The sequence below is a fragment of the Patella vulgata genome, chromosome 4 (genome assembly GCF_932274485.2).
Source record: "Patella vulgata chromosome 4, xgPatVulg1.2, whole genome shotgun sequence".
NCBI lineage: Eukaryota > Metazoa > Mollusca > Gastropoda > Patellidae > Patella > Patella vulgata.
The window spans coordinates 83,002,770-83,026,721 of record NC_065882.2 but is presented as its reverse complement, the minus strand read 5'-3'; the positions used below and the strand labels follow the sequence as shown (position 1 = coordinate 83,026,721).

At 35.8% G+C, this 23,952-nt stretch overlaps 1 protein-coding gene and 1 long non-coding RNA gene across 2 annotated transcripts; one reads left to right on the top strand and one right to left on the bottom strand.

The window, feature by feature from the left end:
- Window positions 1-592: 592 nt before the first annotated feature.
- On the bottom strand, window positions 593-10,332 carry LOC126818541 (uncharacterized). The gene is made up of 10 exons (XM_050546006.2): window positions 10,212-10,332; window positions 9,527-9,722; window positions 9,002-9,121; window positions 7,965-8,169; window positions 7,497-7,650; window positions 6,842-6,937; window positions 5,600-6,299; window positions 4,255-4,400; window positions 3,848-3,927; window positions 593-3,507 (listed from the first exon to the last, which is right to left on the bottom strand). The coding sequence occupies exons 8-10, from the start codon at window positions 4,394-4,396 to the stop codon at window positions 2,827-2,829; spliced, it is 903 nt and encodes a 300-aa protein (XP_050401963.1). The 5' UTR covers window positions 4,397-4,400; window positions 5,600-6,299; window positions 6,842-6,937; window positions 7,497-7,650; window positions 7,965-8,169; window positions 9,002-9,121; window positions 9,527-9,722; window positions 10,212-10,332; the 3' UTR covers window positions 593-2,826.
- A 6,563-nt stretch (window positions 10,333-16,895) lies between these two features.
- LOC126818551 (uncharacterized) lies at window positions 16,896-23,748 on the top strand. Its single transcript, XR_008788029.1, has 4 exons — window positions 16,896-16,992; window positions 18,046-18,129; window positions 19,523-21,527; window positions 21,687-23,748. It is a non-coding gene; the product is annotated as an uncharacterized LOC126818551 (long non-coding RNA).
- Window positions 23,749-23,952: the final 204 nt, after the last annotated feature.

Below are 23,952 nucleotides of genomic sequence, written 5' to 3'. Positions count from 1 at the left end.
AAAGTGGCCGTGGTACTGTTGATGATTCATAATATTTGTGTCTTAGTACAGGCGGTTACCAGCGGTGAAATGTGACACTGGAATCGGGTTTTATTATTTGTATACATTTTCTCGATCATATGAAATAATTCTGCTTTGTGGTCAGTAATCAAAATCATGGTAACAACAGACAGTGTCAGACTGACGCTTGTGCAACCTTCTTATAATAAATGGGCCTATATAATTACTCAGCCCGTTCTATAAAATACTGTGAAAATGTCTCAATGATGATCATGGATAAATATATTGGTAACTGTTTTTAACACAAAGTTAAATTGGAGAATAAAACTTCACAGCCCACCCGATACAACTACAATCAATATAGAAATAGAAAACCTGATCAACACTCAAACAAAATGAAATGAAATGGGATTAATGTTCTACTGCTCTGCTCCAACTGGGCTAATGAAGACAGGTCACTCAAACAAAATCAACAACCAAACTTTCTGGAACCCAGGAGGTAGAAGTAATTTAGAAAAAAATCAAGGAGGATTTTATTTTTTTTTTTTTTAGCAGAAATGAACTTTTCAATACTGGATTGATTCAATAACTATAAAATTACTTAAATTTGTGATAATCATTTTTTTAAACACAATATATATAATATTATTTTTTATATAATTTGATTAATCATTTTTTATTTAAAGATGCATTATGTAAGAGCTAAATCTGCCTATTGCAGGTCTTTTTCTGGATTCAAATGTAATATAAATTACTATTTAGACATTTACATAACAAGGCCATAATAAACTCTCTAGACCATAGGATGGCTCCGACTTTATGTAGATTAGAACACCGCACCCATTAAATAATAATATCACCTTAGCGGTTGGTGGACAATCGAGTCTTCGCTTATTATCTTGGGAATATATTGATCGACAATCGAGACTACAAGTATGCTATTTCTTCTCAACATTTCCAAAGCTCATAAATGCGTCCTGAATAAAGTAATTTGACTGAAATTTTCAATATATTCATTTTAAATTATCTATTTTTAAACTATTATAGCGAGAATGGCCAGCTCTTTGTATAAATCTTAAATAATGCATCTTTACCAATAATCATGTAAATCATTAAATTTGGATAAATTTAAAGGAGCTAAATCTCTAATCTTTGGCACCTAAAATGGATCATAAAGCACATATTAATGTAATATGAGTGTATATAAACTGCTTTACATTCATATTTTCAACATTTTAATTGTAACTTCTAATCAGTTATTTTCGTCGAAAATTGAATGCCAATCGCTCATGCCTGGTAAGTCCAGTCTACATCACAAGTAAGATTTGATATTTCTTTTCTGCACTGATGCTTTGCCTCGTTACTCAATACGCCTCATTACAACTGGCACTTGAGAGCATTAGAGTACACGACTCGTGTTTTGATTTTAAAACATTCATTGTGTCTTAAATATTGGATATCAGGAGCCCTTATGTTCATGGCAAGATAATAACATCAATATTGAATGAAATGGACCAATATTAAATTCTAATTCGTGTCTCTTATGTCGAAGATTATGGATAATACTGAGTAAGAGACTTGGCTCCTTTAATAATCTACTTTTGTTTTAACAATCTTTTATTGTAAATCCTATAAATTTTAAAATCCTGCGATGTCACCACCATTGTATATATAAAGGCGTCGCCTGATTATTTAATGTAATCATGTAACAAAGGGTCTTATAACTCATAATGTTATGATGAATAAACCAACTCTCATTTCAACTTAAAATCTGTTTTTTTACCACTGTTAAGTGCTGATTTTTAAATATCTGTTTTAACATGTCAAACAGGATGCAAACAAAGCAAGGAAGGTTGTCTGTTTATATGGGAAGTAACTCTCATTAAGCTATGAATGCTGCATTTGGCTAACCGAAATGTCGACAAAAGTCGACATATGTACTTTAATGGTAATGTTATAAATGTCCACATGGGTCAGTTAAGAGTTAAACAAAATGGACTTGGTTAAAGTGTGTCTGCAGTTATCAAATTGCTTGTGGAGGTTGCCAATGCTGTCTTAGTTTGAAGAAAACCGAGACAACTGATCTAATTAAAGACAAGTTATGGTTTTCAACACCTTCATGATTTTCATAGCCATGGTTTGAGTCAAATAAATCAACAGCAAGACAGTCTGTTAAAACACATGTTTGAGGCCGCAACAAGTTTAATGAAGAGTTCACACGACAAACATCTGTCAACCTGCTTAAAGATGGGTTCCCAGAAAATTATTTATAGGGTGGTTATTTCCAATAAAAGTATGGCAATTTTGGTATATATGGAAGGTAGAGATATCCAATCTTACTAGAAAAATACTGGATTCCCCGAAAAACACTCATGGAGAGTATACAGGATAAAAATGTAAGGGTTCCCCTAATCAACAGCCCGATGATTAAGAATTTCTGCATGCGTGATGTCAAAGGTCACAAGCGAACAGTGGATAATCCGAGAATTTAATTAGGATTCGATAATAGTAAGCGATAAAAGACAACATCGTCTTATGTATTCAATGAATTCACCTCTGACTTCCAAGACGTGACGTTAACATAACCTGGTTTGATCGAATTTTAATAGCAGGGCATTCCTTCGTAATTACAATGTTTGAGAAGGATTTGAAGCATAATTATGACAAATTAATTAGTTTGAATATGTTTTTAGTCCATATATACCATTAAATCACCCAGTTTGTACGCGGGAACCAATCTTTAAGTGCTTTTCTGCAGACATTACTACATACACCAGTTTTCTAGTAAGATTGGGTGCCTCTACTTTCCATATAAAAAATAAAGGCTCATTGTCCTTTAAACAAAATGGACTTTGTTAAAGTGTGTCTGCAGTTATCAAATTGCTTGTGGAGGTTGTGCAGTTTTACAATGTGATGCTGTCTTAGTTTGAAGAAAACTGAGACAACTGATCTAATTAAAGACAAATTATGGTTTTCAACACCTTCATGAGTTTCATAGCCATGGTTTGAGTCAAATAAATCAACAGCAAGACAGTCTGTTAAAACACATGTTTGAAGACGCAACAAGTTTAATGAAGAGTTCACACGACAAACATCTGTCATCCTCCTTAAGTGCTTTTCTGCAGACATCACTACATACACTAGACTTTGTGATGGGGTCAACAGTCCACCATTTTGCTTGTTCTTCAAAAGATGGAAGACACCACAGTTATCAGAGGGATACCCAGTCAAAGAATCTTTGCAGATTTGACATGACAACTGTGTTGAAAGCTTACGGATGATCCACCCTGAAATGTACACAATGATATTCAGGGTAACCAAAGACAGTTGGTTTTTGCTGTAGCTGTGGTCCAAGAGGTTCCTTGCTTCTACTTCATACAAGTCAAGTTCACCATTACCATCATCATCATTTTCCGATTTCCCTGCATCTGGTGGCAAGTAAGTCGATGTACTGGCTTGCACAAGACTTGTGTCATCCTGGGCGATACAATTCCCTTCTTTGGAAACCTAAAAATATGTATGGCAAAAATTACTCCCAAAACAAAAAAATGTTTTGTAAATTGGCAATATGTATTCAGCACACTGCATGGATGTGCTTATATTTAGATTGATACCTCTTAATACCTCCATGATGTTTTGCTATTCATGTGAATAATTTGTTCATTCAAAATTACATGATGAAAGTAGCAATATATTAACTAAATCTGAGACAAAACACCTGGAAAGATTTTCTGCATTCAAAACCACTATTACAAATGTCTGAACATTTTTTACTTTGAACAAGATTGATTTGAAAACCAACAGCTACCAAGTTCCAATTGCTGTCTCTTGAAAATTTTTTCCTCACCTTCAAAGCACCACAATGGGTAATGATTCTCTTGAAAGAGCTTTCAAAAACTTTTGCAGAGGGATTGTTATTCCAACCACCTGAAAGAAATTTCAAGCAAAATGTAATGCAAGATAAGCCACATACAGCGAGTCACGAGCTCAATTATTATCTTCAAATATAGGATGGTCCTAAACATCCCTGTAAGGCCGATTTGGTGATAACCTCATCCAAGATCTGGTTGATAAAAATAACAACATACATGTACATCAAATATTGGATGAACAAATTGAGTTGTGGCACCTTGATTTTAAAGGAGCTAAACCTTTAACTTATTATCCATAATATTCGAAATTAAAAACACAAATTAGAATTCCATATTGGTCCCATATGCCCTTTAAGCAAAATTACAACAATTTTTTACTTACCACCCCGCCGGATCGCATTGAAAAACAATTCTAAGTGGTCCTGGCTTAATTTGTAGCATAGCAGATATTTCTGATTACCAAGAACTTGGTGTGCTATGGTCAATGTAGATTCAATTGCAATAATTAAACCTTTCCCACACATTGACCTAGGGAGAAAAAAATAAAGTTAATCTAGTACAAATCCATTACAAAATATAATACATGACGTAGAAAAAATAAGACTGTTGAATAATTTTAATACATGTATAAATTAGAAGAACAAATCCAGATGCAACGAAAATAGATTTTAAAACATACATCAACGTGAAAATTAATGGGTTAAATATTCAAATCTAATTACTGCAATATCCATTTCATATAATAATAATGTTTGATATTTGTGTCTTTTAAAAATTTAAAGGCAAGTAATAATTGGTATGGCAGTAAAATTTACAGATAAAGAATCAACCTATCAGTTTAAAGACATTTTTTTGCCTATCAGACTAAATGTCCACACAACTGTGATATCAAAATTTCATGGGAAAATAGTCTTAAACAAAAAATAATTCTTTAAATAGAAATTAATAAAACATTAGAAACAATTAAAGATGCATTATGTAAGATTTAAATAAAGGGATGGTCGTTCTTGCTATAATAGTTAAAATAAATAGTTAATGAAAAATGAATATATTGAAAATTTCAAATTACTTTATTCTGAGCTAAGTTATAAGTGTTTGAAGTTTTGACAAGATAGAGCGTAGATTGTTTATTATCCTAGCAACGATATTTGACAATCTAGACTATCCATTTTAATGTTAAATTTTTTTAAATGGCTCTAATCTCGGGCATCCGATGCACTAAAGGGTTGATTATGTCATGTGAATAAATGTCTAAATAATAATTTATATAACATTTGAAGCCAAAAGAAAACGTGCAATAGGCAGATTTAGCTCTTGCATAATGCATCTTTAAGAAAAAAATCATTCCTGCACAGAAACAAATTACAACTCTTGAGAAATTTAATACAGAAACATTAACTGTCTAACATTTCAAAGCCCAACTCTCATTATGCTACCTTTTAGTTGTCAAAAGGGGCTGGCCATCGAGCATTGTGATGTTCAGAAGAAATGCCTCTGTATCTTTCAAAAATGACTCAGTAACAGCCAAGTTGCTAGCATTAATGGGGCTTTTGTAGCCCTTACCTCTGGGAGATCTACTGTTCAATATATCAAACAGTCTGTCGATACGCTAAATAATGGATACAAAAATTTCGATATTTAATTGTCATCCTCTAAACAAAATTAAAATATGTTTTCTTTACTATTGTAAATCTAGGCTGATTGGGATAAAAGCTACATATATTTACCTCAATAAACTTTACAGTTGCAAGACAATCCTCAAACCTCCTATCACCAATATCTTTCATGGTACGTAGAGCCTTGGCAACAGATGAAGAGAATAGCTGTGTAGCTAATGACACCTTCATTTTCTGCTTGAAAAACATGATGTGACGAGATGATATCTTATTACCCAATCTAAGACCGTCCTCTTCCTGCACTGTATTGAGCAAACTCAGGTACTGCCAGGAAACTTTACCATCAGATGTAACTAAAGCACCATAGGCCTGAAGCATGTTTCTCAAAAGTTTTATCATATGGCAGACGTCAAAAATTATGCACGTTTTGTGTGGTAGACCAGTAGTAATGTATGTTTGCAAATTATTTCCTGTGAAATCAAAGTTAGCACCAAGCAAAGTACACATGGAAACATTGGTGGCATGGCCATCCATAGTTAATGCATGCACCTGAAAGCCTAATTCATGCAGTTTATCAATGGTATGATGAACCAGTTGCTTCTGGGTCTCAGCTGTCAAGACCTTGGTGAAGAAGTAAGCAATGGGTGCTTTCCATCCACCACTCAGTCCAACTAACATGAAGACAAGAGCTTCTTTAGCTTCCCCATTTTCAGCACCATGACCCATATCTACATAGCCACTATACGTACCATCATGCCAGTTGTAATCTATGTGGCGACGGATAGCCATAGCATCAATCATTAGGCAACAACTGAAAAAATGTAAAAAGTTATCATTATATTGCTAAATACCGAGCTAAACATACAACTTGCTTGAGAATACTCTACAAAAGGTCACACACAAATAAACAAAGTAACTGTATTCCATAGTTATATCTCAGAGTTTAGTTTCAAAAATAAGATATCTACATACTCTTTTACTTTTAAATAAATAAATAGATTTTTCACAATCTTGCTCCAAAAAGGTCCATTTTCCTGGATTCTCTCAATATTGAAAAAATAAATAGTGGACCAACAAATATCACTTGTTTCGGTACAGTTTCTGGAAATTGAATGGTTTTACACATATAGGACCAAAAAAAAGGGTTCTATTTCCTGTAACGGATGGAAAATAGGTAGGGTAGGTAGGTGTTATTTTTTAAAAAAAAACTCATATCTAGATCCATAATAATTATGTTGTGTGCTTTCAAAGATGATGCAGGCAATATGAAAAATTATACTATGAGTCGGTCGGGTTACCAGAAACAAAATATTTTTATTTTTGGCCTAGTGCATAAGAACAATTATCTCATACCTTGTATATTCATCTGGGGACTGTGTTTTTTTTTTTCTAAGTACCTCCAGCATTGCAACATTCAATCCTGGTGCCGAATCCACACTTTCTATCCAACTAAAAAAGACAAAGCATATTTTCAAAAACATACACACACAAATAAATAAACTTCTATGATAGTACTATATGGACCAGAAACCGAGCATGAGGTCATCACCACCAGCTTGGAATTGCGACGTCATATCTAATTCATTAAATCGATGCAGAATTGTTCAAAGAGAGAGAGAGAAATAGAGTTTAACGTCCACTCGACACAAACTAGGTCATTTTGGGACTAACATATGGTTTAATTTTATTTCAATAATTCGCTTGCCCGTATGGGTCTTTAGCAGTGGGGGGAAGCTGGAGTTCCCGGAGAAAACCAATGAGGTAATTTTTCGAAGAACAAGCATGCTATTTTCATGTCGATCAGACTTGACTTGAATTGATGGAGCCATGGGCTTTTTCGAAGAGCTTCACCATAAGAACAACAAGAAGAAAAAGATGATTAGCGCTTGGGGTCCAGTTCCTGGTCCCAAAATTCTAAATTTGGTGAGGTTCTCCATCATTCAAGAAAGAGAGAAAGTAGATGAGAAATTGTTCACAATCACAGATATATAATTTCAAATAAAATTACCGTCTCAGAGATCTTGGGTGCGGAAGACAAATCTTGACAGTTTCACGAAGGTAATCATATGCCTTTGGAGAACTCAAGTGTAAAGACAAGGCAAAATCTCTTTGATCACTAGTGTAATCCTTTGACGGTCTCTTGAAAAGCTCACATGGGATATCTGCCAAAGTAAATAATTATAAAATATTGTGCATAAGAATTGAGAACATAATTAGGTATTTCTGTTATTAGATTAGAATTTAAAAATATTATACTCAAAATTCGATGAATCCATTAAAAATCATATGGTTAAAGAATAGATTATGTTGTTTTGTTTTTTTTAAATGAATGTCGGACTGAATGTTTTACTATCATTTGAAGTAATTGAATAGGATCTATAGTACATGTAGGTAACAACAGACCTCAAGACAACAGTGATATTAACACTTTGAGACTCAGTAAACAGATATTATTCCAAAGTGCAAAAATAAATACCTCCATATGAATCTAGCTTAGAGCGTAATTCCATATTGATCATATTCTTTTCATATAGATCATGCACCAGAACTTGACAAGTTTGTTTTGATCTTTGCTCTCGTCTCTGGCAATTATGTAACTTCTTTCTGGCAGTTTCAAGCTTTGCCTCCGCTTCCTGCAGTTTCCTTTTCCATTTCATTGGGGAACTGGTATATGAATGATCCTACAGATATATGTACAAACAGAAGTTACTATTAATACAAATATCCAGTAATGAAATATATGTAATGCATAACTTAATGCACATTTTCACAATTCATTATCACTTAAAGCTAACTCGCCAGAAGAGTACTGACATTGAATTTATGCTGATGATTTGGGCCTTACTCTGGGAATGAACGTGGGTTCAAATACCATTATGGGACAAACCCACTTTCAGTAGCGGAATTCCTACTTTATCCAAAAAGTGTAATCCCTATAAATACCATTAGGTCATAATTCACCTTATGCATGTGTGATAAAATCTCATGTATGTAATAATTTATATCATCATTTTTTATGAGTAAATATCAAGCAGATAGTTTAAATGAATAATTTAAAATATACAACACTGGAAACAATTAATGTTACAGATTATCAATTCAATCACAATGAATAACATACATGTAATTCTTGGTCACAACCATTAAAGGCTCAATACCACTCTTGTTGTAACTGAATAATATGCCCCAATCTTTATTCTGGTCAACAAATTGTACTATTTTACAATATTTCAATTAATTGATGATACAAATTTAATCTTAACACACCTAATTTAAAAATTTTGAAAAATTCAACATAATGGTTTGAAACGTCGAACGTAAACCTTTTATGAAACTTCCGATTTAAAAATATTTTCGAACCCTCTGGACTATTAAAATAGGATGTAATGGATAATTTAGACAACAGGTAGGACACTTAAACATCTAGTACTTAGATAGAGATATTATTTATTTTCTGGAGCTTTCAAGCCAGCAAGAGTGTTATTGTCCCTTTAAGAGAAAGATGGAAATTACCTGATTTATTACAATTTTATCTAAGTACTCTACATCATTTGGGTCAACAGCAGATGATTCAATTCCTTCAAGCTTTTCATTGCATGAATTCAGGGTACTCCTTACTTTGGACGTTTTGAGCTAAAAGAGTAAAATAATGATTTATTTATTGATCACAAAATATGATAGAAACTAGAAATACACTGTAAGGAATTTAATCATCTAGGGGCATGAATTACTTATTCAACAAGTCATGCATTAGTGAATCAATTACAACATTACATGCCAATATCGAAAACAGTCGAGATCTTTTGGGACTGGGATAAACCAACATTTCAAGTTTCGTCAAAATCGGACAAGAATTGTGAACTGTAGAGAGTCCACCAAAAAATTGTGGACGGACGGACAGGGGCAACGACAATATTCGTCCACTTGAAAATGTGGGCGTATAAAAAGCGAATAAAATAATATCACATCGACAATGACAGATAATACCCACGGAATAAAACATCTAGAGAGTGAGAGCCAATTTCAGCAAAGTCATACCTGTAAATGAGGAGGCAGATTGAAAATAGTGGGGGCTACTCCTTCTCTCAGGCGAGTTATTTGGCCTGTTCGGTCAAAACAAGCATCTTCAAAATGCTTACTGCACACAAGGCTGTATTTAGACGGTTGTTTCATCCTCTTACAGTTGCGAATCCATACACGCAAAAGATCTGGATTTTTTTCAGCACTTGGAAACCTGACAATTAAAAAAGAAAATTAATTTCACCTTCGGCGACAGCTGTCAAGATCCTCAATTCTTTACTGTTTCATTATTTATTAAAAAATGCGATGGTCAGATCATTATATGAGTCATTTATACTAAAAATGGAGGATTTTCGATTATTGCTGGTACAAAAAAAAAGAAGAAAATCCAAGTCTGACTGAAAGCCATGATCAATCATTGATCGTCTGGCGGTCAGCTTTTGTTTATTGTGAGTTTGTGTCATTTTGAGAGAAGCCTAATTTGCTGTATCATTACAGTACCGGGACTGTACAGCACAGTGGACGCTTACGGCTTGCCCCGGGATCCATTCTCTTGATATAGGCCTATTGTTTATTTTTTTTTTATAAACGTCTCTGTAGTGTATCCGCAGGTTTGTGTGATGATGAGGTCCTCCTTCAAACTTCAACTTCAATGAAATACTCTGTCGCCGTGTCGGCTAATAATAACTTATAATACACTTACTTGTGAAATGTGACGCCTTCCGCTCGGCTCTGTGGATTCTTGTACGTGGTACAATTTATTGCATAGCATTGGGGTCCTTTTGAAGCCATTGCGAAAAAACAAAATACATGAAATCTAACGCTTATGCCCCAATACTTAGTACTTCCTGTTTACATCGACTACAACTTTCAAGATGGCGGCGCGTTGTGACGTTACTGATGATGCGCACTTGGCTTTGTGGCCTATCTAGTCTTTATAGGATATCTATGATTGCACCAAACCAAACGGCTTATGTAGACTGGAATAACCAGACGCTAGGAATTTGCACTCGATTGAGACTGCTGGCTTATTTCACGGAACATAATTGATTTGAAATTAGAGTAAGAACGGAAACGATTGAATGTAAATCAGTTTATATACATTCATATTACGGTATTATATGAGTTGCGACCCACTTGTGTCAATTTCTAGGTCCCAAATATTAGCGATTTAGCTCCTTTAAACGACTTTCATTAACCTAAATTAATCGACTGTCAACATTCTTTCTGAATGATCTGTCTAGACGATTACGTTAAGAAAACCTCCACTAATGACTAGTTCCTATGTCCACTGTGCCGTCAAGAATCTACGATTCCAGAAGGTGGAATGAAGGAATTGAGATGCAGACAAACCATTGAGAGCCATTCCAAAATTATTCAGCAGTGTGATATTTGTACAAATAACTTATCAATGTTTAACCCTTGTGCAAACACGTCGCACGAAAAACTTGTCGGCCACAAGGGGTAGTCTTTGGATGCATAATTTGATTCAAATACGATCAAACTAGAGCTGTATATAAACAATGGATAATAATCAATGTAAAAAAAGTATTTTAGGTAATAAGTGAAGATATTTTTGAAACCACCAAAATCTTCAAATAACTTAATTGTCATTTCCATGTTGAATCGTCTTTTGACGGGGTTGGTAGAGTTCCTAGGTTTGTTTTCAGATCACCAGTAAGCAAGATTCCAAATACAAAGCCTGCATCGAGCGCAGAACAGATTAGGCACTTGTAGTCGGCGAACTGTTTAAAGGGTAGGGGGGGGGGGGGTTGGACACGAGACACCGCGCGTTTCCAATAATGTAATACAGTGTACTTTTAGTTTCTTGTCAAATAGTGAATGTGTCACTGCTTCTCTTCCGTTCTATTTGCAGCATTATACCCGACGGTAAATAGCTTTTTATATGGAACCTTCTCGCTAAACATTTATCAACCAGTTCCCCATAAATGTTAAGGATATTGTCGCGGGGTCCCGAAATATCCCTTGTATCCACAGGGTTAATTGTAAAGATTGTGAACAGTGTTTTTGTGACAGACATAAGAGTAGTCCGTAGCAGCAATGTCCGGACAAAATTTCCCTCATTGCATGCGCGTTTTCATTAGCCCAGTGTGCCGTAGCACCAATGTCCTGGCAAAATTTCCCTCATGGCATGCAAGTTTTCATTAGCCGGTTTGGAGCAGATCAATAGGACGTTAAACCCCATTTCATTTCATTTCAAACATTCATGTATGGCGTATGCCCGTTTTCATTAGCCCAGTTGGAGGAGATCAACAAGGCGTTAAACCCCATTTCCTTTCATTTCCATAAAAATCACATGACGTCAGTGGGATGATCGGATTATGACGTGATCGGTGCAAACCCGTATTTATAGCCTTTGGTTCGGTATGCAAGAAATTTTAATTTTGGGCTATAATAATCTATAACTGACTGGTTGGCCTGGTCATTTGGGATTTTGTACGGCGGAGACATAGAGGCGCAAAAATACACCTCGATTCCGGCGCCGCAAAAATCACCCTTACCTTGGAGATGCATTTGGCATGCAAGTACCCTTGATCTTTTCGGGTCAAAACATTGAAATTGGAACTTGAATTGAAACGAAAGATTTCCAAAATGGGAATGATTGTTTCATTAAAAATATACCAATTAGAAATTACAATGATATGATACGAAAATAAAAACGATAATTCTGAAAACAATATTGTGCTATATTCTGATATACCGATTATGCCGCCATAATGCTTGTACTGAAAAAACCTTTCAAATTCTGGCGCAAAAGCCACTGTGGCAGAGTTAAATTGATACCCACTTATTATCACCATGCCCCTGCACAGCGTGCATATTTTAAAGGATTACTTGTCGCCGACAATCAATAGGATACCACCCATGCTCGATTTCACAACAGGTAAACATCCGAAGAATACAATGAGGTGAAGGCCATTCACATAGTGCAACTAGTGCTTATGCAAAATATAGACCCAATTCTTACACAGGTCGATTCAGATCCTGGTCAGATTGAAGTCGTAAAACTATATATTATTATGTCTTTCTGAATCAAACATACGGAGCTAAAATGAATCAAACAGATGCTGATAAAGGTAAGATTATTATTAATTTGAAGTAAAAGACAGGTCGAGTTTAAACGGCCTACGAGGAGCCACAATGGCTAAGCGAATAAGACGCTGGTTCGCTAGCCTGGTGGTCGCGGCCGCAGGTTCGCTCCCGGTGTTGGCCGAGAAAGTTCAATGTGATTTTCAGGCGTGGTTTCCCCTTGTCAGTGGTGCATGACAGAGGACATGACAGGGACAGCTGTCTAGTCGTTCCCTTGGTAGTTGGAATTCGATATAAGAGTAGGCCGTAACGCCGCTGGCTTGGAAGAAATTCCTTGATAGCACACTGTATTGCGGATGTCCGTCTTCATTAACCCAGACGGAGCAGAACAGTTGGACGTTAAACCCCATTTCATTTAAACAACCCACACACCACGCCCGATATAATATCAACTCGATTTTCAAGTCTTTATTACTTGATAGGACTGAGACGTGGAGGCAAAGTAGTGAATGTTAAGGCAAGGTCTAGTTAGTCACCAATACACGCACTTGTCTTAGAATTCTCCTGTATTTATTTGTTTGTTTTTTGGTTTCTGAAATCCACGGCCAAACTATTGCCCCATTTAGCTATAAGTTAAGGTGGTTATCGTCCCCTTTCTAGAACACTCGATATCACCTCACATTTGAGAAGTTATAGAACATCGTATAAACATCGTTTATAAACAGATTTTACTGCATAATTTAATTTGTCATTTTGTTATCATAAACGTCCTGGGGTAGTAAATGGTTTGTGATATTGTCATATAAAAGGCGAGTCGCGGTTGTTACAGTATTGGTTCTTTGAATGGGGTATTTGATGACAATACTGGTTTAACTTCATATGATACTTTTATTGCTCTTCAAACATATCAAGTACAAAACGTCTTATAGTTAAAGATTCCGTAATTAGTTTGTGTTGAGAGAGCCATGATCCTAGCTTGGCTTGGAACCATCGGGTACCAATTCCCAACCAACTTACATGGTCGCTCTCCGTTTTAATTAACGATCTATCAATTAGATTATGCAACTGGGTATATTTCATCATGTCAGATTAAACGTTCAGTACAGATTGCTTTACAAGACAAATGACATTACATAACACGGACCAACTATAAGTTCATATTATGGCAATGACTAATGAATGTAATCTGGACAACCATGGGTGCCAATAGCCACCATAAGGATATTTTAATCAATTCCGCTTTCATTTTGTCAAGATGGCACGAGAGCGTATCCATAACATCTGCCATTTTATAACACGGTGACTCGCTTACCATCAGGCCCCGTTCATCGGGATTTTGCGTCGTGGTTTCCTTTTGTCAGTGGTGCAGGGCGTGGGGTGGGGAGTGCGGGCAAGAGACGGCGTAAAGTCGTTCGGGTTCGACGAAACGAAAATTCGAGGTTTCGTGGTCACATTGGTGTGCACGTAAACTAAACCTTAACAGCTGGAATTGTAAATAAAAGTGGGCCTTATCGTCGCTATCCGGGCAAAATGTCCCTGTATGGCGTATGTCCGTCTTCATTAGCCCAGTCGGTGCAGAAAACACCCATTTCATTTCATTTATTATAAAAGGGGTGGTATTCTATAGTCGTATACATTTTTCAGAGGCCTTGAGGCAGAAGCGTGTATTGTGTTACCAGAAGCTTGTTACAAAATGACATGTTATGCCCCCTGCCATCTTGACATGTGAAAGTAATTTGAATATCAAATCCACCTGCCGACCCCTATAGATCTTGGTAGCATTATGTAACTTATGTAACTTTAACTTGTTGATGGCATGTCTTATCTTACTTCTTTGTCTGATAAACTATACTGAACGTTAACTGATATGAAACATGATACATTATAGCCAGATGCCTAATGAGATTCCTTTGTGTGAGGAAAGGTTTATAAACCCAGATTAAGAAACAAATAGGCAGAGAGGTCCAAGCAGGACACTGGAGCTATGTAATGTAAGTTAGTTTGGAGTTGGCACACGTGCCTAGCCAAGCCAGGACATGGCTCCCCCAATACAAGCTAGTTATGGAGTCTTTAAGTTTTGTAGTACGAGTATTGTAAATATGTTTATAGCAGAATAAAAAGTATTGTATGAACCTGAAACTAATCTTGTCATCAGAACCTGATTAAAGAACCAATACTGTCACATATTAATTGGCGCCGCTGACCAGAGCAACGTTTGAAGTCCACCACTAGAAGACCACAGGCCACAGATATTAGTCTACACGGGTAAGTCTTTTTCTAATCCTACCATGGCCGGTCAATAATGACATTGTGCTATAATGTATTATAATTTAACTGGGAAATCAGCAGTTTATCATCACGCTTTATTAAATATCATGGTGTAGTTACTTAATTTAATATAACGTTCAAGCTAGTAGTGGAACAGTCCTTAACTATTTGTAGGAAAATGACTAAAACAAAATTGTATATATATTGTTTGTTTTACAATGGGTCATGTTGTTTTTAAAAGATTATAAATTATAATTGTTTGTTTTGAACACATATTTTGGCATTTAATATTAGTATTAATAGGTTAATATCGAGATGTAAAATGTTTTGTGATTGTTTTTTAACAGTATCGTAATTTGGAATTTAACCCAATAACATTCACAAAGTATTAACGCGTTTATCTCTAAGTTTTTGGTGGTTTTTTTTGTTGTTGTTTTGTCTATATGTGTCTATTACCCCAAATATTAATGGGATGCCCCGATATTTACGGGAGAGAGTTTTTTTTGTGATACCCCTAATATTAATAATAGAATGACCCGATATGTACGGGAGAGATTTTTTATTTTTTTATTTTGTGATACCCCAAAAATATAGATTGGGAGGTCCCGATATGTTACGGGAAAAGGTTTATGTGAAACCCCAGTCAGGTGGGATTGGTTTAACCCCAGGAGAGGTTCGTGCTCAGAATTAAGAGCGAACGTATTGTCTTGTTTTGTGTTGTGTTTAAAATTTTTAGAGATAAACCGTAATTTATTTTGATAAGTTCTTTCAAAATATCTTATTGAAGATTGGTAAAATGTGTTCAGAAAAAAACAAAACAATATGACATCCTAATTTCAATTCTATCCATGTAAATAATAAAGTAAATATCGTTAGATAGCTAATTTAAGTCTGTTCCACTTGCTAATTTGATTAACTATTAATTAAGTTCACTCCATGATATGATAAACAGATGATAAAACTTGGGCACGGGTGACAATTATAATACTCTTCATAGCACATGTCATAACGCCCCGTTCCGGCCAGGTGGTATGGAAGAGATAAGACTAACGGAAAACACTGACCCCTTGATATTACGGAAAACTTATACAGTTGACCACAACGACGATGTACAGAAGAAGAACATGGATATAATTGCTCCATTACGCGTGTGACTATTATAATAATTTATATTATATATTCGCGTGTGTTACCATGAAAATAATTTATATAGATGTGATTTCGGTTATTCGCGTGTGTACAAATTAAAATAGTGTGTGTGATATATGCGATTCCAAGAACTCGTGTGTGTGAACATTAAAATTATCTGCGACATAATGTATGAACATTCTAGTATATTTTCAACCAGTGTTTTATTCTTTGCCATTTAAATTTTTATTTTTGTTTATTTAACTTTTAATCAGTATATTGTAATTTTTCGTATTTTTGTTTATATTTTAATTAGGGTAGTTATTCTCGACTCCATTTATATTTAAGTTTGTAACTGTCTTAAAATAAGTTATTTCATATAATTCATAACTTTATTGAAAAAAAAGGGAAGGTATGTTACAAAATGACATGTTATGCCCCCTGCCATCTTGACATGTGAAAGTAATTTGAATATCAAATCCACCTGCCGACCCCTATAGATCTTGGTAGCATTATGTAACTTATGTAACTTTAACTTGTTGATGGCATGTCTTATCTTACTTCTTTGTCTGATAAACTATACTGAACGTTAACTGATATGAAACATGATACATTATAGCCAGATGCCTAATGAGATTCCTTTGTGTGAGGAAAGGTTTATAAACCCAGATTAAGAAACAAATAGGCAGAGAGGTCCAAGCAGGACACTGGAGCTATGTAATGTAAGTTAGTTTGGAGTTGGCACACGTGCCTAGCCAAGCCAGGACATGGCTCCCTCAATACAAGCTAGTTATGGAGTCTTTAAGTTTTGTAGTACGAGTATTGTAAATATGTTTATAGCAGAATAAAAAGTATTGTATGAACCTGAAACTAATCTTGTCATCAGAACCTGATTAAAGAACCAATACTGTCACAAGCTGCGTTCAGTCGGTTTTCTACAGATATCTGTTATTATTGGTGCTATAGCTCTGTACTATACCAGTGCCAATCCCGCTTTACCTTATACTGCTGCCGTACCTGTCTGGATGGGTATACCGGTAAGTACGAGTTGGTTCTAGATGGGTATACTGGTAAGTACGAGTTGATTCTAGATGGATATACTGGTAGATACGAGTTGGGTCTAGATGGGCATACTGGTTGATCCGAGTTGATTCTAGGTGGGCATACTGGTAAGTACGAGTTGATTCTAGATGGGTATACTGGTAAGTACGAGTTGATTCTAGATGGGTATACTGGTAAGTACGAGTTGATTCCAGATGGGTATACTGGTAAGTACGAGTTGATTCTTGATGGGCATACCGGTAAGTACGAGTTGATCCAAGATGGGTATACTGGTAAGTACGAGATTGTTCTAGATGGGTATACTGGTAAGTACGAGATGGTTCTAGATGGACAAGTACGAGTTGGTTCTAGATGGGTATACTTGTAAGTACGAGTTGGTTCTAGATGGGTATACTTGTAAGTACGAGTTGGTTCTAGATGGGCATACTGTAAGTACGAGTTGGTTCTAGATGAGCATACTGGTAAGTACGAGTTGATTCTAGATGGGTATACTGGTAAGTACGAGATGGTTCTAGATAGGTATACTGCTAAGTACGAGTTCATTCTATATGCGTATAGTGGTAAGTACGAGTTGGTTCTAGATGTGTAAGTACGAGTTGGTTGTAGATGGGTATACTGGTAGGTACGAGTTGATTCTAGATGAGTTTGTTCTGGATACAAATATTGGTAGTAAATGTCCGAGTTTCGACTGAATTGGTACAGCGTATGCTTGGAGTGATAATCTATAATAAAGCATATGTTTTATCTGTGGGCAGTTTGTTATTATGTATGTAGTTAAGGCCACGTCACGCGAAAACAACGCCTGTGGAAATCATGGAGGCTAAACGGACATCGTTTCTTATCTGTGTTTGCTGTTCCCAAAACGTGGACAAGTTGCTTTCATTTCAGACAAATATTAAACATGCATATTCTTTGCCACATTGGGCATGACGCAAGTTGATATGTTCAACAATTAATATCCACAACATTTGTGGCCTTAATATGTTATCCACAAATTTGTCCCACCCTTATTCAATTTATAATTATAGGTAATTGTCTGTGGTATAGTAGGATTTTTAGCTGGTAAATATGGCGTTACAGAGACAGAAGTTTCTGTTAAAACTAAACGTTTGGTAAGTATTGACCTTCAGTTCTTCAATCTTTCGCCTGCAATTAAGAAGCAGGGGCCCAGTTCGGCCGGGGCTCAAATTCGCCCGGGACCCACAATCGCCAGCGGCCCAAATTCGATGACCTAAAACATTCATAGGGTCATTCTGGTTTAATCTGATACAACGTATGTGGGGGGGGGGGGGGTGGAGCGTGACAACGAACCGTGATGAGGGGACACACACACACACCCACATCTGATCCCACTTGAGGATATCGCTTTAAGAGGAAGAGACCAATGAGGAAATCAGACATTGGAGGATCTCCTCTGAATGACAAGCTTATCAATCTACCGAAAGAAAGAGATGGGGAGAAAACTGAGAAAATGTGTAAGGCCTTGGGAAAATGGAATGACGTGATTTAAAATCCACTCAATGCTGATTGTGTTATAGGAAATTTACTACATGTCTGAGAAAAGACTTGGAGAAGCCTGGAAATGAGAATTAACATTCTACTTTTCTGCACGGTATCATGGCTAACGAAAACAGACATCCACTATGTGATACCTATGATGAAAATTCTGCCCTCACAGTGCTACGACCTACTCTTATTACAATTTTCAAATGTTGGGATTTTAAATGTGCTGCAAATAGTAGGCATGGTATTCGTCCAATTAGAATTAGTCACTTTTCCTTGCTAGGCCATCAAACAAGAGGAACACCACACACCACACCACCTTTGATTTTATTTATATAGATAAATGCAACATGATGCATACTCAGCTTCCGACAAGGGGAAACCCCACCAAAAAAGCCAGAGAATTTTTCTCGGCCAACATCGGGATGGAACCTGAGGCCTCGTGGTTAGCAACTTAGCGTCTTACTCACTGAGCGACAGCAGCTCCTGCAGGAAGAGAGAAGACAACTCGGGAGTAGACCAAGTGGGATGGCCCGCACAACCGGGTAAAACAATGATGCACATTCAAGATAAGAGAATCTAGCCCAGACGGTGGTTAGGTAGGTAAGACACTGGCACGCTAGTCTGGAGGTTTCGTGTTTAATCCCTGCATTGGCCGAGAAAGTTCATCGGGATTTTTTCGACGTAGTTTCCCCGTGTCAGTGATGTAGGACGGAGGGTCTGGCAAGGACAGCTGTCTAGTCGTTCTGATGGTACGAACAACCGAGGCCCGAGGTATACATTGGCGTACACGTAAAAGACCCCTTGGCAGTTGGAATTCGATATAAGCCTAGGCCATAGTGCCGCTGCCCGGGCACAATTTCCCTCATAGCATACTGTATATGTCCGTCTTCATTAGCCCAGTTGGGGCAGAATAGTAGGACGTAAAACCCATTTCATTTCATTTTCATTTCTAAAACATCTTTCATCTTGCCCCTTTAAATTTTCCCTCTTGTTTTTCAGGTGATAAGTTATTTCGTCATTTGTTTAATTATGATCTCGGTTTGTATCCTGGGCGCTCTAGTGGAAATTTTCGGCATTGTCTTTTGTACTCGGGCAGAAACCTCGGAACTCGTCAAACCCTGTTTACCTAATAGGACCGGGAATTTAACCATGGCAGTGTTGGGAATGATCATTATGTTCGTTATGTTTTCATTTTCTATCCTGGGTTCGTGTATCTGTTGTTTTGGTCGGTCTTTGGGTTTTAAGGACAGATATGATTATGCTATGGAACTGGGGTATGAAATGGCCCAACTACAACAGTGGCAACAGCAACAGCAAGTACAAGATGGCGGCTACACAAACTGGGGTAAAAGCTAAACAGGATGGTATATAATTCGTTAACAATTGAAAGGCGAGTCATTTAAATGAAGGGTTTTAAAGGGACAATAACACTCTTGCTGGCTTGACAGCTCCAGAAAATAAAAAATAGCCTTATTCTAAGTAAATTGTGTAAATTATCCATTAAATCCTATTTTACTTGTCCAGAGAGTTCAAAAATATTTTTAAATCCAAGTCACATTTGAAAAGCTTTACGTCAGGCTTTTCAAATCATTTAGTTGAATTTTTCTAATTTTTTAAATTAGGTGTGTTAAGATCAAATTTGTATCATCAATTAATTGGAATATTGTAAAATAGTACAATTTGTTGACCAGAATAAAGATTTGAACATATTATTCAGTTACAACAAGAGTGGTATTGAACCTTAAAAATGAAATGGGTTAGGGTAACATGGTATTGGGATACTCTGCATAATAAAACAAGCACAGGAAATGCCTAGTAGCTTTACTGAGATCCGGGCCGGCTTTGGCACATTTGAACAATTTCCCCAAATTGGACCCCACGCCAGAAGGGGTCTCCGCCGCTTACCAACAATAAAACTCTAATTAAAGATACATTATGGGAGATAAGATAACAAGATGTCAGTTCTCGCTATAATAGTTAAAAACTAGATAATGTAAAGGTAATTTGCTGAAAATTTCAGTCAAATTGATCCACTATGAGCCGAGAAGGAAGCGTGTGAAATTTTGGCATAGTCTCGGTCATCATTACTAAAATCATTATTATAAACAACTTAGTCTCGATTATCCACTTTTTATGATTTAATTATCAACGGCCGTTAGCGGCATATAGGAATCTAATCCAGCCAACATCGAAGGCTAGCCTTGGCATCGAGAGTTTATTATGGTCTGGATAAGTTAATTAATGTCTAATTGATAATTTAGATAACATTCCAGGCCTAAAGAAATACTTGTAATAAGCAGATTTTGCTCTTGCATAATGCATGTTTAACTGTATACATGTATTAATCAATTACTAATTGTAAACTAAAGCATAGTTGGCCAAATATGAATATAGGCCTAGTTAAAAGGCCATTATAGGAGATTAGATAAAGAGTTGACAGTTCTCGCTATAATGTGTAAAAAATAGATAATGTAAATAGAATATGCTGAAAGTTTCAATCCAATTGTTACACTCTGACTCGAGATATTAGCTCTTGAATTTTAGGCTTGTCATAAATAATGTAAATAGAATATGCTGAAAATTTCAGTCAAATTGTTCCACTCTGAATCGAGATATTAGCTTTTGGATTTTAGGCTAGCCTCGATCATCATTACTAAAGTCGGTACGATAAAGAACAAAGTCTAGATTATCTATTTTTACGTTTAATTATTTTTCAAAAAATGTATTCCAATCCGCTAAATATAGCAGACTAGAGATGGCATCGAGAGTAGCTTATGGTCTGGATATGTTAATTAAAATCTAATTAATAATTTAGATAACATTTCAGGCCCATAGAAAGACCCGTAATAAGCAGATTTAGCTCTTACGTAATGTATGTTTAAAGTAGCTAAGTCTATAACTCTTACGTAATGTATGTTTAAAGTAGCTAAGTCTCTAACTCTTACGTAATGTATGTTTAAAGTAGCTAAGTCTCTAACTCTTACGTAATGTATGTTTAAAGTAGGTAAGTCTCTAACTCTTACGTAATGTATAGCTAAGTCTATAACTCTTACGTAATGTATAGCTAAGTCTATAACTCTTACGTAATGTATAGCTAAGTCTATAACTCTTACGTAATGTATAGCTAAGTCTCTAACTCTTACGTAATGTATGTTTAAAGTAGCTAAGTCTCTAAATCTTATAGATAAATTACAAAAAGTACAGAATACTGCTGCTAGACTTGTTACTTTAACTATGGAATGTGATCACATAATTCCTGTTTTATATAATTTACACTGGTTACCTGTTAAATATCGAATTGATTTTAAGATTTTATTACTTACAGTACTTTTAAATGTTTAAATAATTTAGCTCCTGTTTACCTCTCAGATCTTTTAGAACTTTATACACCTGGCCGAACATTACGTACATCAGATAAATTACTTTTAAAGCCCAAAACTGTTCAACTAGTCTCGTCTGGTCAGCGCTCTTTTAGTTATCAAGCACCTGTTTTATGGAATAATCTACCATTTAGTTTAAGATGTTGTACATCTCTATATTCTTTTAAAAAAACAATTTAAAACACATTTATTTAATCAGGCTTTTAATTGACTCTGTATACAATCGTTAACATGTCCATAATCTTGTTGTTTATGTATGATTTACATTGTCACTTTGTAAAGTGCCCCTGAACATGTTATATGAAAGGGCTCACTATAAATATGCTGTAATAATAATAATAATAATATCATCCAAATTTGAATCAACATTGATGTTGTGACCTTACCGGGAAAAGGTGGGCTTCTGATATCCAGTATTTAAGACAAAATAAAAATTTTACCATTGGTACACGAATCATATACCATAATGTGTATCAGCGCCATTTGTAACAAGCGACTCGAAGAACGAAGCTAGACGTATTCCACAGGTCATGTCAAACGGTAAAGCCATATTCGTATCTGGAGAGCATGCGCAATAAATAGTATCTTTGTAGACTGGAATAACCAGACGCTAGAGATTGCAATTCGATTGAGACTTCTGGCGTATTTCGCAAACATAACTGATTTGAAATTAGAGTAAAAACGAAAACGATTGAATGTAAATCAGTTTATATATATATACATTCATATTACATTATTATATGCGTTGCGACAATTTGTCTCAATTTCTAAGTTCCAAATCTTAGCGATTTAGCTCTTTTGAATTTATTAATATCCTGCAATGTATTCATATCCGGAAAATTCGGGTTTCTCAAATTAGCCCTGACTGAAATATAGTTACGAGGTAATGGTAAATCATCAACAAAATTAATAACCTCTTCCTTTCGTTTGCTTGATAAATTATAGAGAATCTCAAAACCGAACTTTTTAATCAATTATACAACTGATTGAATACGGTTCTAGCTGTGTTTGTGTCAGACTTTTACCATGTGTACTAAATAATGTTCTCCATTTTTTGTTTATGTCTTTTTTATGGAGAGCAGCTCACTGAGTTGAATTGTTGGCGCTATATAAATCAATTATTATTATTATTATTGTTTTCATGTACATAATGTTCCAGAAATTTATATAATTGTATCATTTGCTTGACGGAAACTAGGTACGTCGTTGGACAATAAACAGTTATGTCCGGTGTAAATTTATAGATAATGTTGTTATGAACTGGGGTTTAACGTCCTACTTCGACTGGGCTAATGAAGACGGCCAAGGGCCTCTTTCCTGCATCACTGACAAGTGGGAACCACATCGGAAAATTCCGATGAACTTTCTCGGGAAAGTGAAAGTATTGAACAACAGGTGAGCGAGCCAACGTCATACCCGCTGAGTCACCGTGACTCCCAGAGAATGTGGTATGCCCAGACATGAGATGCTCATAGAACAGCATAACTTTGTTGGGTTTTTTTGTTTTTTTTCGTAGGAAGCCGTAGTGGCACAGTAACTAAGGCTCTGTCACGTTATCCATGAGGTTTCGAATTAGCTGCCGGTGTTGACCCAGGAAAATCCTCTAGATTTTCATACGGGGTTTCCCATTGTCGGTGCTGCAGGGCGGTGGGCCTCGTAAGGACGGAATAAGAGTAGGTCGTAGCGGCTGTGTCCGGGCAAAACTTCTCTCAATCAAAGCACCCGTCTTCATTATCCTTGTTAGTGCAGATAGATATAGGATGTTAAACCCCATTTCATTTCATTTCATGTCATTTGTTTTTCTTGTAAATAAATGTATTTCCATCTTACATATCAGAACATATAACTTATCTCAATAATAAGGTATAATAAAATTTACTTTTTTAAAACAGTTTTCATTATTTTTGGATTTATATATCTTTGTATAATTTTTGGTGACGTTAAGGATGATACGTACATTATTAAAAAATATGTAAGCCAACTGTGCAGATTTACCCCAAACTGTCTTATGCCCGTTTTGTAATACTATAGGGTTATTTTAGTTCTAAG